This window comes from Pseudopipra pipra, chromosome 17, assembly GCF_036250125.1.
Source record: "Pseudopipra pipra isolate bDixPip1 chromosome 17, bDixPip1.hap1, whole genome shotgun sequence".
Classification (NCBI taxonomy): domain Eukaryota; kingdom Metazoa; phylum Chordata; class Aves; order Passeriformes; family Pipridae; genus Pseudopipra; species Pseudopipra pipra.
The window spans coordinates 7652001-7665112 of NC_087565.1; the positions used below are offsets into that span (position 1 = coordinate 7652001).

General features: G+C 40.8%; 1 protein-coding gene and 1 long non-coding RNA gene across 2 annotated transcripts in view; one reads left to right on the forward strand and one right to left on the reverse strand.

Moving 5' to 3' along the window:
• Positions 1-241: 241 nt before the first annotated feature.
• Positions 242-4450, reverse strand: CIMIP1 (ciliary microtubule inner protein 1). Its single transcript, XM_064674135.1, has 4 exons — positions 4306-4450; positions 3684-3765; positions 2638-2733; positions 242-535 (listed from the first exon to the last, which is right to left on the reverse strand). Exons 1-4 carry the CDS (start codon positions 4341-4343, stop codon positions 401-403), a joined length of 351 nt encoding a protein of 116 aa, XP_064530205.1. The 5' UTR covers positions 4344-4450; the 3' UTR covers positions 242-400.
• Positions 4451-4481: 31 nt separating this feature from the next.
• Positions 4482-13112, forward strand: part of LOC135423659 (uncharacterized) — a 224447-nt gene continuing 215816 nt past the window's right edge. The window contains exons 1-2 of the long non-coding RNA XR_010434870.1: positions 4482-4648; positions 6895-6989. This is a non-coding gene — a long non-coding RNA (uncharacterized LOC135423659). The remainder of the gene's footprint in view (positions 4649-6894; positions 6990-13112) is intronic.

Genomic DNA, 13112 nt, shown 5'->3' on the forward strand with positions numbered 1-13112 from the left:
TGAAGAATGCTGTGAAACTGAGTAGGAGTAGAGGATCTCATGGAGAAACAATTATAAAAATTTGCTCTGTCATTCCAACTTTCCAATAAGTATTTTTAAATTATAGTCTTATTAATGCAAATAAAAATAGTACCTGCTTTGTGATCTTTGAGTGTATTCATTGTTATTTTGAAGTAAACCTGAAGCCGAGTTAACACCTTGGATGCCACAGGTTTCAAATAATCACTAACAAGCAAAATGCTCCATGAAAATACATTTACCAAAATGATTGTGGATGTTTACATAAATCACGTGTAAAGCATAAATATTCACCAGTCCACCAGTGCACTGGGGGATGTGTAGCCAGGACTGCAAATGGATCTGTGTGCCTAATCCTTGGTTCTGTCAGCGAGGCCCCGGGTCAGTTCAGACTCCTGCAGAGGGCTCCTTTGCAGCTCCGGATCTGATGGTCGATCTCCAGCTCCAGCCCGGGCACAGCTGATCTCCAGCCAATGAATCCCTGCGTAGTTTTAGGCACTGGAGGAGATGGAAGCACCTAAAATAAAAGGACCAGGTAAAAGTGAATGATGGGAGGGTTTGGGATGGTCACTGCTGTCACACGACATCAGCTTTTGTGCTGTCATGTGGATGGAAATGAGGATTTATAAAAATAGTGGTTCCAAATGTAATTTGCTGAGTTAATATCTTGAAAACATTGACATTAATGAAAGGAAACAAAAATTTTGAAAGACAGCCCAGGTGCATGCAAGTTTGATTTATAACACATGATAGTTTATAATTTAATTAGAATAATTTAGGTGCCATTCTACAGCAAGACACAGGGAAAGAGAGAAGTACAAGGGCCAAATTCCAACAAAGCAACTACCTTTCATTTACCACCTTCTAAAACCAAAAAGCAAATTATTGTTTAGTAGTGTATGTTAGCATTTTTTTTTAAAGTCTGGTACAATCCTAAGGGCTTTAGTGGTTTTATATTCTTAGGAGAAGAATTTTATCTTTGTCTTTAGCTTTTTCCCATACACAATAATCATCATCATTATCATCATCATCTTTAAAACTAATTAACTTCTCTAAACAGGAGAAATGGTGTTTTCTAGTTGCTGTTATATATTTGGTAGCAATGCAGCCACAAAATAATAACTTTATATCCAAATGCTAAAAATGTTTCTGACCAAGCTGGCTTTTGCATCAAGAACTACTTACTCATTCCACCTTCTTTCTACTTGAAAAGATGGGTAAGCAGCAAGTTAATCTGCAACTAATCTAGCTAAGGAGGAAACCAAACAAAAGCCAGCAGTGTCTGTTCAGTGACTGCTCTGCTTACTTTGGCTGAATCATCTCTGTTGGGCACGTTCTATCATTTTAGCATCTGGGGACTCAGAGAGCAATACACAGCAAGAGAACAATGTTTCAGTTCTCTTGCCAGAGTTGCTTCACTTTGTTCTTTGGCCAAGATTAGAAAACGTTTATGATATTTAGGTGGAGCAGTTCCTCAGAAAAGATAATTTTTTATGGCCAAAAGTGCCACCCACCGAGCAGGATAATGAAGGGAATCATGTCCCACTTTCGATCTGGGGGAAGGGACAATGAAAAAGCTTTTACTAATCTGACCTAGAGAGGAGAAGAGGGATGACTATTACCACGAAGGTAAATGTGCAGAAAGACACACAGTTCTGGAAAAGGAGGTGAGAAACTTCACTCTGAACATGTAAAGAGTGACCCAAACACAGCTAACCCTGATGTTCCTCCAAATCCGGAGGTAATGAAGCTCTGATCCCTGTTTCAGGGTGCCCCAGGCTCTGCCTGGTGCTTGAGCAGCTCAGCTGGGTGACTGTGAACACCCCAACCCCTCACTGCTGAAACGGGACTGAAACTGTAACTTCACTAAAATTGGTGTTTGAGAGTCTACAAACTGAACAATAAGTAGCACTGCTGGCAGAAATGATGCCATTTCATTGCTTTGCCACACTCAGCACTAGCACTTAATTTTTGTTTCAGTTTAATCTCAGTAAAAGCTTTTACAACTTCCTTGCCTTATCTTCCCACCCTTGGAATCCTTTGAAAGAAAGCTGGTTCAGCAAGTAAGAATTTCCAGTCTCCTTTGTTTCCTTAATCTTCTCTAAGTGGACTAACCCTTTTTGTTAGCACCTCCTTACCCTTCTATGAATATATTCCTCTCCCAATGTCACTGCTTTAGCTGCCTGGATAGTTACCCTATTCATTGGTGATTCTCACACAGTATATTTAGAAATCAAACCTTCACGTTCTACTGTCCTTTCCAGCGGTTTGATAACGTCAAGGCACTGAACATATAAATCATGTAATATAAAATCAAATAACTATTACTTTGCTCGTTAGAACTGGCTTCCTATTAATTTGTGCCACTAAAGAGGACAGTGGCATTGTCTGTGCCAACAAGAAGACTCTCTTAAATAAAGGTAGAAAAATTACAACCATATCCAAAGGGCAATTCCTTGTCTTAAACAAATGCTTTCAAAGCATTGCTCGGGTTGCAAATGCAGTTTACTCTGACCTTTAGTTAAAGACCCACCTCTACAAGACAACTGGGTTTTAGAGCTTGTGTGATTTCTTACAAGAGATACTGTTGTATTACAATTTAAAATGTAATTTTCTAACCTTAATGTATTTTTCCACAGGTGTCACAGGGCGAATCCGCATGTGTTCTGGAAGCTCTATCTTGGGCTTTGCAACTTTTTTTTCATCTCCTATCAACTAAAACCAAAACATAATTAAATTTTGGACTCTATATATTTTGAAATTTACTGTTCTTTGTGTTATCCACACCATTCCCCTCGTTGCAGCTGAACTTCCTGTTCTTTCCATCTCAAGCTCTTATTTCAGTGCTTTGGAAATTACTGGATTTTTTTTGTTTCAGAAGGTGATGTAATTCTGAATTTCAGGTGGAAGGCTAAATATTGCTGCTACATCATGGGTCCATAAAGAGCTAGAGATACATCTTATATATGTATATATGTCTTATATGACTACAAAGCAAAGATTAATAGATGCTAAATACACATATTCACCAACAGCAACTGTGCAAAGCTGGTATGTGTCACAGACCACAGTCACCCAGGATGGATAATGAAACCATGAGGACCAGGTTTCAAAGGTGCTAATTTGGATGCTCTAAAACTCCTAGAGCAGATTACTTCTACACTTATAACCATGCAGGGGCTGCATCAATCCTGTCCTTTAGTAATGAAGTACTGTGATTCCAAATGGAACATTATGTGCTACTATATTCTAATAACATCACTGAGAAGAGACATCGCTCCAAATATTTTCGTTTGTTGTAAATTCCCCCACTGACAATTTAATTAGCTGGAACCTTTTCCCCTAGATTTTTAAACTACCATATGGATAGACAAAGGGGAAATATTTTCCTGTCAGTGTGCATCTAGTACTTGTTAACACTACTAGGAGTCATGTTTCTCAAGAGAAATATATCAGAATATGCACAGCATATAAATTACCACTTGCTGTTATTTTATTCAGAGGAAAACTGAGTATTTGAACCCAGTGCAGTTGTTACCTCGGATCCCAGCTTAGCAAAGCACACTCAGTACATTTCTAGTCTTCAGAGCTCTCCTAATTCTGTGTCCAGATAAATCTGTGTGCAGTTAGATTTCACGTGTTGCTTACATGCCATTCAATTTTACCTCCTCGAGAGGTGTTTTCAAGAACCCCCATTTGTCAGACCATCTTTTTGCAGCATCTCCTTCCTTTTCGACGCATTTTTTCCTGAAACCAACCAAGAAATATTAAAGATTACTTTGAAAACTCTCATTGAAAACCAAAAACCCAATGCACAAAGCCAACTACTAATGCTACAAAGCATAGCGGTTGAGCAGGAATCTTTAGATATTTAGCTTGAAAATAGCTTTTACCTTATTACCTTAACTTATAACACCAAGTTTATGTGCTAGTTACCATTGTCTGACTCAGAGGCAACAGGAAAACATTTTCCATAGGTTTGAAACAGCGCGTGTGAACGCAGTGTGTGAGGAAGCGGAGGAGGATGAAAAATAAGCTGCAATGTTCTTTCATTTACTGTGGACTGATTCGATGCCCCACACGCGGCGGGGGATGGAAGCTCTAAAAACCTCGATTTTTTTACCAAGGCGCGCTTGTGAAAGCGGGCACAGTCTGCAAACACACGTGAACTCATCAACAACCCCCTCAGCCCGCGCCTCAGCGCAGCCGCGGGGAGGGCAAGGCGGCGGCGGGAGGAGGAGCAGAGGGGAGCAGCGGCGGCTGCCAGGGGCGCGCTGGGGCCGTTACCAGTAGTTGTCCCGCGCTATGAAGTTGCCGGGCTCCATGGCCCCGGCGGGGCCCCGCTCGGGCCGCTCGGGGGCTGAGGGGCAGCGGCGGCGGCGGGGGCGGTGCCCGTGTGGGCGGTCACAACATGGCGGGAGGGGCGGGCGCTGCCGGGGGCGGCCACAAAATGGCGGGGAGCGCGCGAGCGCTCCGCGAGGGGTGGAGTGCCTCTGGCGTTGCTCCTTTGTCCTTCGGCCGCTCCCCTGTGACAACACGGCCGTATCTCGGGGGAAAAAGTATCAGTTCCCCACGCCGTTTTTTGTTGAGGCACCTCAGGAAACCGCGGGAAGCGCGCTTGGTGTTTTCGGTAATTTTTTTTTTTTGCGCCTCTTTTTTTGGGAGGAGGCGTCTTTTTTTTTTTGTGCGCTTTTTTTTTTTTTGATGCGCCTTTTTTTTTTTTTTTTTTTTTTTAACGTTGGTAGGAAAACACATTTGGGTTAAGCTGGTGGAAAGCTGGTACCTCGGTTGAGGTGTGTGTGGAAGGAAGATGTGCTGTCTGAGCTCTTAGTTTAGGGATTAGCCGGGCTCCCCTCGGCAGAGGAGAACTGAACACTGAGTGAGAGTCTCTTAAACCTGGACAAAGGGAGTTGTCCAACAGCCAAAAGCTTGAAGTTTTTTAATCCTTTGAAGTGGACATGAGGAATAGTTGAAGGACGCTGGTTTTTATTTTGTTAATCAGCTTGTCAACATGCCCAATGCTCAGAGCGTATTGTGCTATGATGGGTGTTTGCTCCTGCTCCCCAGTTTTTTATTCCTGGTTCCTCTTGATACACACCAACACTATCTTTTGGTAATTGCAGTGGGACACAACATCAATCCTGTGACATACAGTGTCTTTCTGATCTCTTTTTCTGGTAAATGTTCTTTATGAGCTACATGCCTCCAATAGAAGTTCTGAGAAAGACCTCAACACGCTTTATGGGTTCTATGTGACAATCCAAAAAATATTTACAGCTTGTAAAGAGTCCACTGTGTTCCAATACATTAATGTTTTTGGCTCTCCATCAATTTTTTGGTAATCTTAATTTCTTGCAGTTCTTTATAAACCATTTCAACAATGAGTGCAGCCAACTGGCTCTTTGCCCTTGTGGATTTAAATAGTTCCCTGACCTCTTTCTTTCTGTCTGGAGATTGACTTGTGCAAACACACTGTAAATAGTTAATGGGGCTCTCTAACACCATGGGCAGTTATTATCCTTATTACAAAATAAATTCAGAAAGGTTTGGACTTAAGATGAGTGGTTTATAGGCAGTGTGTTTGAATGCTTAATTACTAGCCTTTTTTTTTCATAGAGTGAAGGATCTAAAGGCCTTAAATACTTAGGTATGAGAAGACTATATACATTTATTAGTCATTACTCTATTTGAGTAAGAGGAGAATAAAAACTCCTTCAGTAGTCCTAAAATAGCAATTAATACTGCTCTTCTGGGTCTCTAAAATCATTAAAGTATCAACAAATGGAGTATTTCACTTACATGCCATTTCATGATTCTCTAATTGATAATTAGACTAGCAATTAAATCATCTGAGTCTCGTATCACACCCATAAATGCTTACTCATTGTCCTACTTAATTAACTCCTGCTGCTTAGTCACATTTATCTCAGGAGCCCTCTTATTGCACTGATGCTTTCTGTGAAAAAAGTAATTTGTTAATGAAACAATCAAATTTGTAGCTTACTGTGTCAGGGCTTAAACTGCAGTAGCATTTGTCAAGAAAGATGAAACTTCCTGCTCAAACACTGTGAAAATAGAACTTTAGAATGTTCAAGCTTTTCTCTTTTGTGTACTTAATTATTTCTCAGATGAGAGAATGTAGTAAATGAGTAGTTTTAGATCCTAAGTTCTTATGAGCAGAGGGCAATATTAGAATTGCACTTGCACTATGAGAAAAAAAGTGAAATAGGATTTTAATGAGCTAATAACGATACTGAATGACAGGAATACGGGTCCCTTGAGATTCCAAAATCATTTGCTGGAAGTCTGGATCTTGTAGCTACAAACAGCAGCATTTGTCATCACCTGACAAATGTTGAAGAAGATACTCCATCACTTAATGTATCATGTTTAAATAGAATAAAGTCTCAATACTTGGTGCTTCAGATCGATGACCCCTTCCAACTCAGAATATTCTGTGATTCATGAATCCTAGATCTTCTAAGATGGGTAAATTCTAATCTGGATGTTGCCATAAATGCTGAAATTCTAATGTTTCCAGTTAGGAATAGCCAATTATTCAGCTGCTCAGTAGTGCTGCTCTTCTTTCAGAACTTACAACTGTTCTTCCAGAATTTACAACCTGTCTATAACTTGAGAGCAGTGGCAAACAATGTGCATTAACCCAAATGCAGTTTTCTGTTCAGCTGTACAAATGCTTCCAGCAGCACATAATGAGGCAGTGCACGAGGGTCCCGATTTTTCCAAAGCTTCAGGATGTTGTGTTGACACAAATACAGGTGGTACTGCTCTGTGAAATAGGTCAGGGGACCAAACTGACTTAAACAGACTGTGCAGAAAGAGAAAGTCAGCTCAGTGTTTTAATGTCTTTCACAGAACAGCTCCACGAGCAGTTGTGCTTCTGCAATCAAGGCAGCAGACAGAACGGAGACAGGAAAAGGTGATGCCTGAGCTGAAGTGAACAACTCAGGGTAGGTGGATATCTTAAACCTCTCCTGCTGCAAAAGACTGTGATGCAACTGTGGCTTTGTTGATGTTCGGAGTCTTCAAGATCTGAGTTAATTTTTGGTTTCTGGAAATCTCATGTCTGCCCTGATAGGAAAATGTTAAGGTTTTTTATATTGCTTGTTTATGGAGAAAAGTGTCCAGATGAGCACGCAAAAGCTTTTTATGGGATACTCTGAAATGATTTGTAGGAAACAAACCTGTTGTCTTTTGAGTTCTTTGTAAATGTTTGTAAGAGTTGTTTGTTTGTGATTATCTCCCACTGAACATGCTGAGATTTACTTCTAGAGCAGCCTTAGCCAGGTAAGGACTGTCTCAGCTTTGGGTAGACCCAGGTGTGAAGTGCATGAAAGTGCTTGGGAGATTCTTCATCCAACTTTGTCCTCAGCCCGTGTTGTAACACTGTTACTTACCATGAATTGTAGGAACTGCCATTGGGAAATGGGAAAGCAGCACTGCAAATGAGAAAGTGTGACTGTAAAAGCTGTGATGTAAAAGCTTGCAGGTTGATAAGAATTTGTCACTAAATGAGGCTTTGAATTGTGTACTTGTTATCTGAAGGGTTGTGAACCAAACTAGCGACTGTAAAGGTCTGGTAGAACAGAAACACATTTTCTTATGGAGAGATGGGTGTTATGGACAGTAATTCTTTCTTCGTGGGAGCAGCTCTAGCACAGGGGGCTGTGCAGCTTCTCTTGCGCTGGTTCCTGCTGGGAGAGGTGTTTGAATGCTGGTTTCTGTGTGGGAGGTTCAGCCAGGGCGGTGTCCCACGTGTGTGTGCCATGAATAGCACGCACGTGCTCGCGATTTGGGGAATTATCCCAGAGCCGTGTCTCTAACAAGTGTGTGACCAGTAATCCCCAAACCTTCCTGCGGTGCTCCAGCTTTCGCTGGATGTCTGGCAGCTCTGCAGAGGCCGCGGGCAGTGCTCTGACGAGGCTGCTGGCTGGGAAAGTAGAACAAATGCTGATGGGCGATAACAGCAGGGAGGGCGGGGGGATGTTGGTGTCCCTGAGGAAACCCGCAGAGCGCCGGTCCCTGTTCGTGTTCCTGAAGGCCTGCACTTCACACTCTGAGCATTGCCATCCTCACAGATTTTCCTTCAGCTACACTGAGCTTGTGTCTTCCCCTCCACGTCAGCAGTGCCAGCACCTCTGAGAATGAAGCTGTTTGCTGAGGGGTTTATACTTCCATTTGTGTATCTCTGCTGAGGCTCTTGCATTGAAAATGTTTACCAAAAATATTAATTAGTACTGGGAGCTCTATGCTTGCTGGTCTGTGATTTGCAATATTGGGTGTGGAATCTGATAGAGGAGGTTGTGAGCATAACTTCAGTGGCTTTTGCTTTTAAATAGTATTTCAGATGTAGGCAGCCTGAGCCTGCCTTGTTATGGTTACTGTGATTTAAGCAACAAAACCCCATTGACACTATAAGCTCAGGCTTCATTCAAAAAACCTGCTAAAGTCTATCACATCAAGAATTTGTTAATATGTTAATTGGAGTTCCTGAATTTCCATTTATGGAAGGAACCCAATGGCTTGGTTAAATCGTTGTGGCAAAAATTAGAACTGTCATTTTATTGTGGCTGTACTTATCCCGTGGCTTTTGAAACAGTGAGGGTATGTCTGTTTTCTCAACAGTAATGTGTTCCTTTTTTTCCTCCATAAAATGGCACTTGCAGCTACAGATTTAGGCACATTTCCCTGGACTTTGTTTGGGTTTGAGCTTTACACTAAACCTGATGGATACACTTACATTTCTGTTGTACCTGGTGGAATAAATGTACATGCCCTCCCAGCGAAATTATTTCTTTTACTGCCATGGAGACCTTTGTCACCTTCAAACTGGAGCAGATGTTTGTATTAAAATCCTTTAGTGACTGGTGTTGTCTCTGAGCACAACTCCCTAGCCCTGGTTGCAGAGAGCTGGCAGAATGCTACCCTACTGCAGTTTCCAAGAATATGGCCCCACTTGTAGGCTGCTCAGGGTAAAAATATCTTGTAAATGCCAGTGTGCAACTTAACAGAATTCTCCTGCTGCTCTGTGCTGAAGTACCTAGGCACAATATGAATTAAAGATGAAGGAAAAGGACACAATTTTAAATTTTTGTTGCGTTGTATACACTGAAATAAAACTCTTCATGGTCTGTGAAAGTATTTTTTGTTTCAATACAGTGCATATTTCAAATCAGAAAGCGTCTCCTTTTTTCCTGAAAGGCAGGGGGTCTAGGACATTTTAATAGCTTTCATATCCTACTCTGCAAATATATTATTGCAGCACAATAGTTTCTTTGCATGAGAATTGCTTAAATGATTCAAAAAGGATCGAAAAATATATTTCAAGTTTTAATTTTATGCACAGAACATTAATGAGCAGTGCCCCTTAGAGACTTGCTGTCAGTTTAACATATTCACAATAATCTCAACACAGATGTTATTCCATCTAAATCCTTTTAGAGGGAAGAAACCAGTAATTTTTCCTTGAAGAATGTCAGAAAATATGTTATTGTTGAAATTACATTTTGATCCCAGAATGCTATGTGAAAAATCATTGCTAGGAAGAATAAGTGGCACATTGTTTCTGAGGTAAAATGCATGTGAAAGTTTTTTGAACCTCCTGTAAATTTTAAACCAAGTCAATGTTCTGTTAGTCTCACGCAATTTTGCTTCCCTTGAGGGTGATTGCAGGTGATGATGGAATATCAGCATCTAATTGTATTCGAATTTGAGAGTATTTGCTATAAGTTCAGATTTCTCTATTTGTAGCTGTAAGGTGATGAAATGATTGTCTCTTTTAGATACATTTCCCTGTGCATTCTCTGAGTGCATAAATCAGAATACTTGCTAGAAAGAAAGTCCATACTTGCAGTAACAGTTTTTGTTGAAAAATGCTTTAAGCTCTCTCCCTGTTGTGTGTTCTGTGATATGCCTGTATTTGCTTTATTTGCTGCTCTCACATTGTGCTCTGCCTGTCTGAGCACAGCTCAGGCAGTGAAATGATGCTGAAACAATAAAAGGGGTAAGGTTGTAAATATTATGTTGAGAAATACTGGAGGAACTCTTTCTGTTCCACTTAATCTCAACCAAAGTTGATCTTCAGGGGAGAAGCTGTGATGGGTTACTGGGGCAGAGCCTGGCCATGTGTAAGGGGTGTGTAAGTAGTGTGAAAGAGCACATTTAGGAAAGTGTTGGATGACTCAAAGCAGTGGTTCTGCAGTTTTCCCAGGTTCTAAGAACTCTTCTGCGAGCCCATAAATAAAAGAATAACACTTATAGTTGTTGACAGCAGAGTGCACAGTGCCCCATCAGTTCTGTGCAAGGAGAGCTGGTTGGGGGAGGTCCCATCAGCTTTTTCTGAAGCTCTTTGGTGGAGAGGAAGGTGAAAGATGGGGTTGCATGACCAAAAAGCAGAATTGCCAGTTCCAGTCAAAGAAGTGTTTCAGCCTCTTCTGGGGAAAGAAGTGCAGCTCCTCCAGCCGCTGTGGGTACTATGGACAGAACTGAAGGCTGCAGTTATGGAATACAGAAAGTGAGATCTTGGTTTCAGGGCTGAGGAAACTCTGTTTTGTGAGCCCTGATGCACAGGATGGCAGGGGGCAGGACTTGGGGAAACTTCAGGATAGTGCAGTGGAATATCCTTTATGGCAACATATTTATTTTGTAGAAGCAGGTGTCTTGATGCCAAATAGCTTTTCATTTCTCCACTTTGCTGTTAAGGGTGCTACAGAGAGAACCACTGTTAATAATATGATGATATAAAATAGTTGCAAAACTGCAAGCAAACACAGAAAAGACAAAACTTCCAAACACAATTGCTGGGTTTAAATAGGATATATGTTACTTGAAGTAACAAGCCTGGAGAATGAAATTCCATTCCTGTGTAGAATACCAAGAGAAAGAAATGCATTCAGCAGCAATCTGTTGCAATAGGAGCTGTAGGAGGTCTTGGGATTTAAATTATTCACATTGTCATACTTCTGGCTGGGTTCATCCTATTTTATACTTAGGTGCATTCCAAATGCTCAGTATTTAGATGTGTACACTACAGGTAACGTTGCCATAGTGCAGAATGACTGTACAGTGACTGTAGTAGAAAAAAGACCAAATAAATCTATTTTCCCACTATCAGTAGTTTTGATATTGAGAAAATATAGGATGCTGGTATTAAATTTAGGTTACAGTTTTGTTGCCTTTGTTTATCCTGAAAGCAGAAAGTATTTTTTTCATTATAGATTTGGGAAAAGGTTTATTGTTATCAATTACTTTATTCAAGGTTTGGCAGCTTCTTTGATTTACTGCTCCTTATTTAAACTGCACCTTTAAAATTATCCTGAGGAGGTTCATTCTTGTAAGGAAAATCAGTGTTTAAATAGGTGCTGTAACATGATATATGCAATAAGAAGGCAACTGATTAAGCATCTTAATGTAGCTATAGACTTTGGTTTAATAGTTCTTTGACTAACCCAGATTATGACATATAATTTGACACACACACAGCCCAATTCAATGAAAACCTCTTTCAGTAGCATGTTAAATAGTGCCCACTCATGCAGACTTTCACATTAAAGTAATTATGGGGGAGGGGGAAATTGTAAGAACAGAAAGAAAGTTTACTCTTCCTCTTTATAGTGAAAACAAATGTGTTTTTCTCCAGAATCTGCCAAGCCTGTGTTTTAATGATTTAACAGATGGAGTTGGCACATGTGAACCTGGAAGATGCATCTGTCTGATTTTTCCAGTCTGAGGATTTTTTAACTGCATTAATGGCACAGACAATGGTAAAATATCACCTCCCCAGGCTGCTTTGCTCTCCTAACACATAATGTCTCTTAAGGAAAAAAAAGTGCTAGGAGACTGGGGTGAGCAAAAGGCCATGAGAGAAATGAGGATTTGAAAAGTTTAATATTTTCTGTCTTCACTGCATTAGGCTTTTAAGGCTTTCACTTCGAATTTCATGTGTGTATGGTGTGGAAACAGAAATTCTACCCAGACAATGTTATCTGTGATCTCAGGGTTCTGTTAATTAATTAATGGCTCTAAATAAACACCATTTAAATAAGGAGACCAATAGCCACTAGTGTTTTGCCTTTTATAATTGAAATGACTGTTGCATTTCCAATTTGATAATTTTACTTTTTTTTTTTAATTAGTTCTTGCAAAGGTCCTGCTCATGTATAACCTTAGATTTAGCAATCTCATTTAGCCACTTGTACTGTTCATTAAAGCAGGCAATGCAGATGCTTAACTGTTTTAGCTGTTTGGAATGAGGGCCTTAATTTGAATTCCTTTTAGAGTGGAATCCTTAGCACTCACCTGGATTTTCTGCTGAAACCAATGAACTGCCTTCCTGGGTAGAAATCTCTTGGTTAAATGCAGTGGTTATTTGCTGTGTCCTCTGGGATGACCCACTGTGGTCCCTCCCAACCTGACCCATCCTGTGAGTCTCTGAAATGTCTCAGCAGTGCCCAGGGATGGACTCAATTCTGCAGGTATCTCTGGGAGAAAGTCCCTCTCCTGAGAGGACAGTTTCCCTATTTTCCAAGGGCCAGGCCAGTCCTCACATGAGCTGCCCAGCTGGGTGCACTGACACTCCAGACAAGCATGTGGAAAGGCCCCTTGTTCTCCTTGTCCACAAAAATGTTGGGATAAAATGCAGTTAATCTGCACTGGGCTGGGAACTATCCAGTCCAGGCTTTAACAGCACTGTGCTTTTGGCTTGGCTTCAGCTTTACTGCTGCTGGGAAAGGAGATTTCAAGAGGAATATATTCCATTGTTAATGAAATTAGCACAGATATTGTCTGGCATATTGAAAAAGTTTAAAATGACAGTGAAAAGGGCAGGAAAACTATTTTGCTTTTGCTGGAGGAAAGGGTGTAGTCATAGAGCTGGACATCAGGAGTGGCTTAACTTCTCTGTGTCTCTATCTCTGATTCCACACATAACACACTAGGATTTACTGATTGGTCTAATGAGAGATGGTACCTCTGTCTATGAACTTTACCTTGCCAGTGTTATTACATTGTGTTTTCACTTCAGGAAAATCAGTTCAGAGTTGCTGCAGATGCTCCATCTGCACTTCCTGGCAGAT

Coding starts and splice junctions, on each gene's coding strand:
- CIMIP1 (XM_064674135.1), bottom strand. CDS start 4,343: ATGGAGCCCGGCAACTTCATAGCGCGGGACAACTACTG. Junction 3,766..4,305: donor ATAGCGCGGGACAACTACTG/GTAACGGCCCCA, acceptor GGTTGGTTTCAG/GAAAAAATGCGTCGAAAAGG. Junction 2,734..3,683: donor TGAAAACACCTCTCGAGGAG/GTAAAATTGAAT, acceptor TTTTGGTTTTAG/TTGATAGGAGATGAAAAAAA.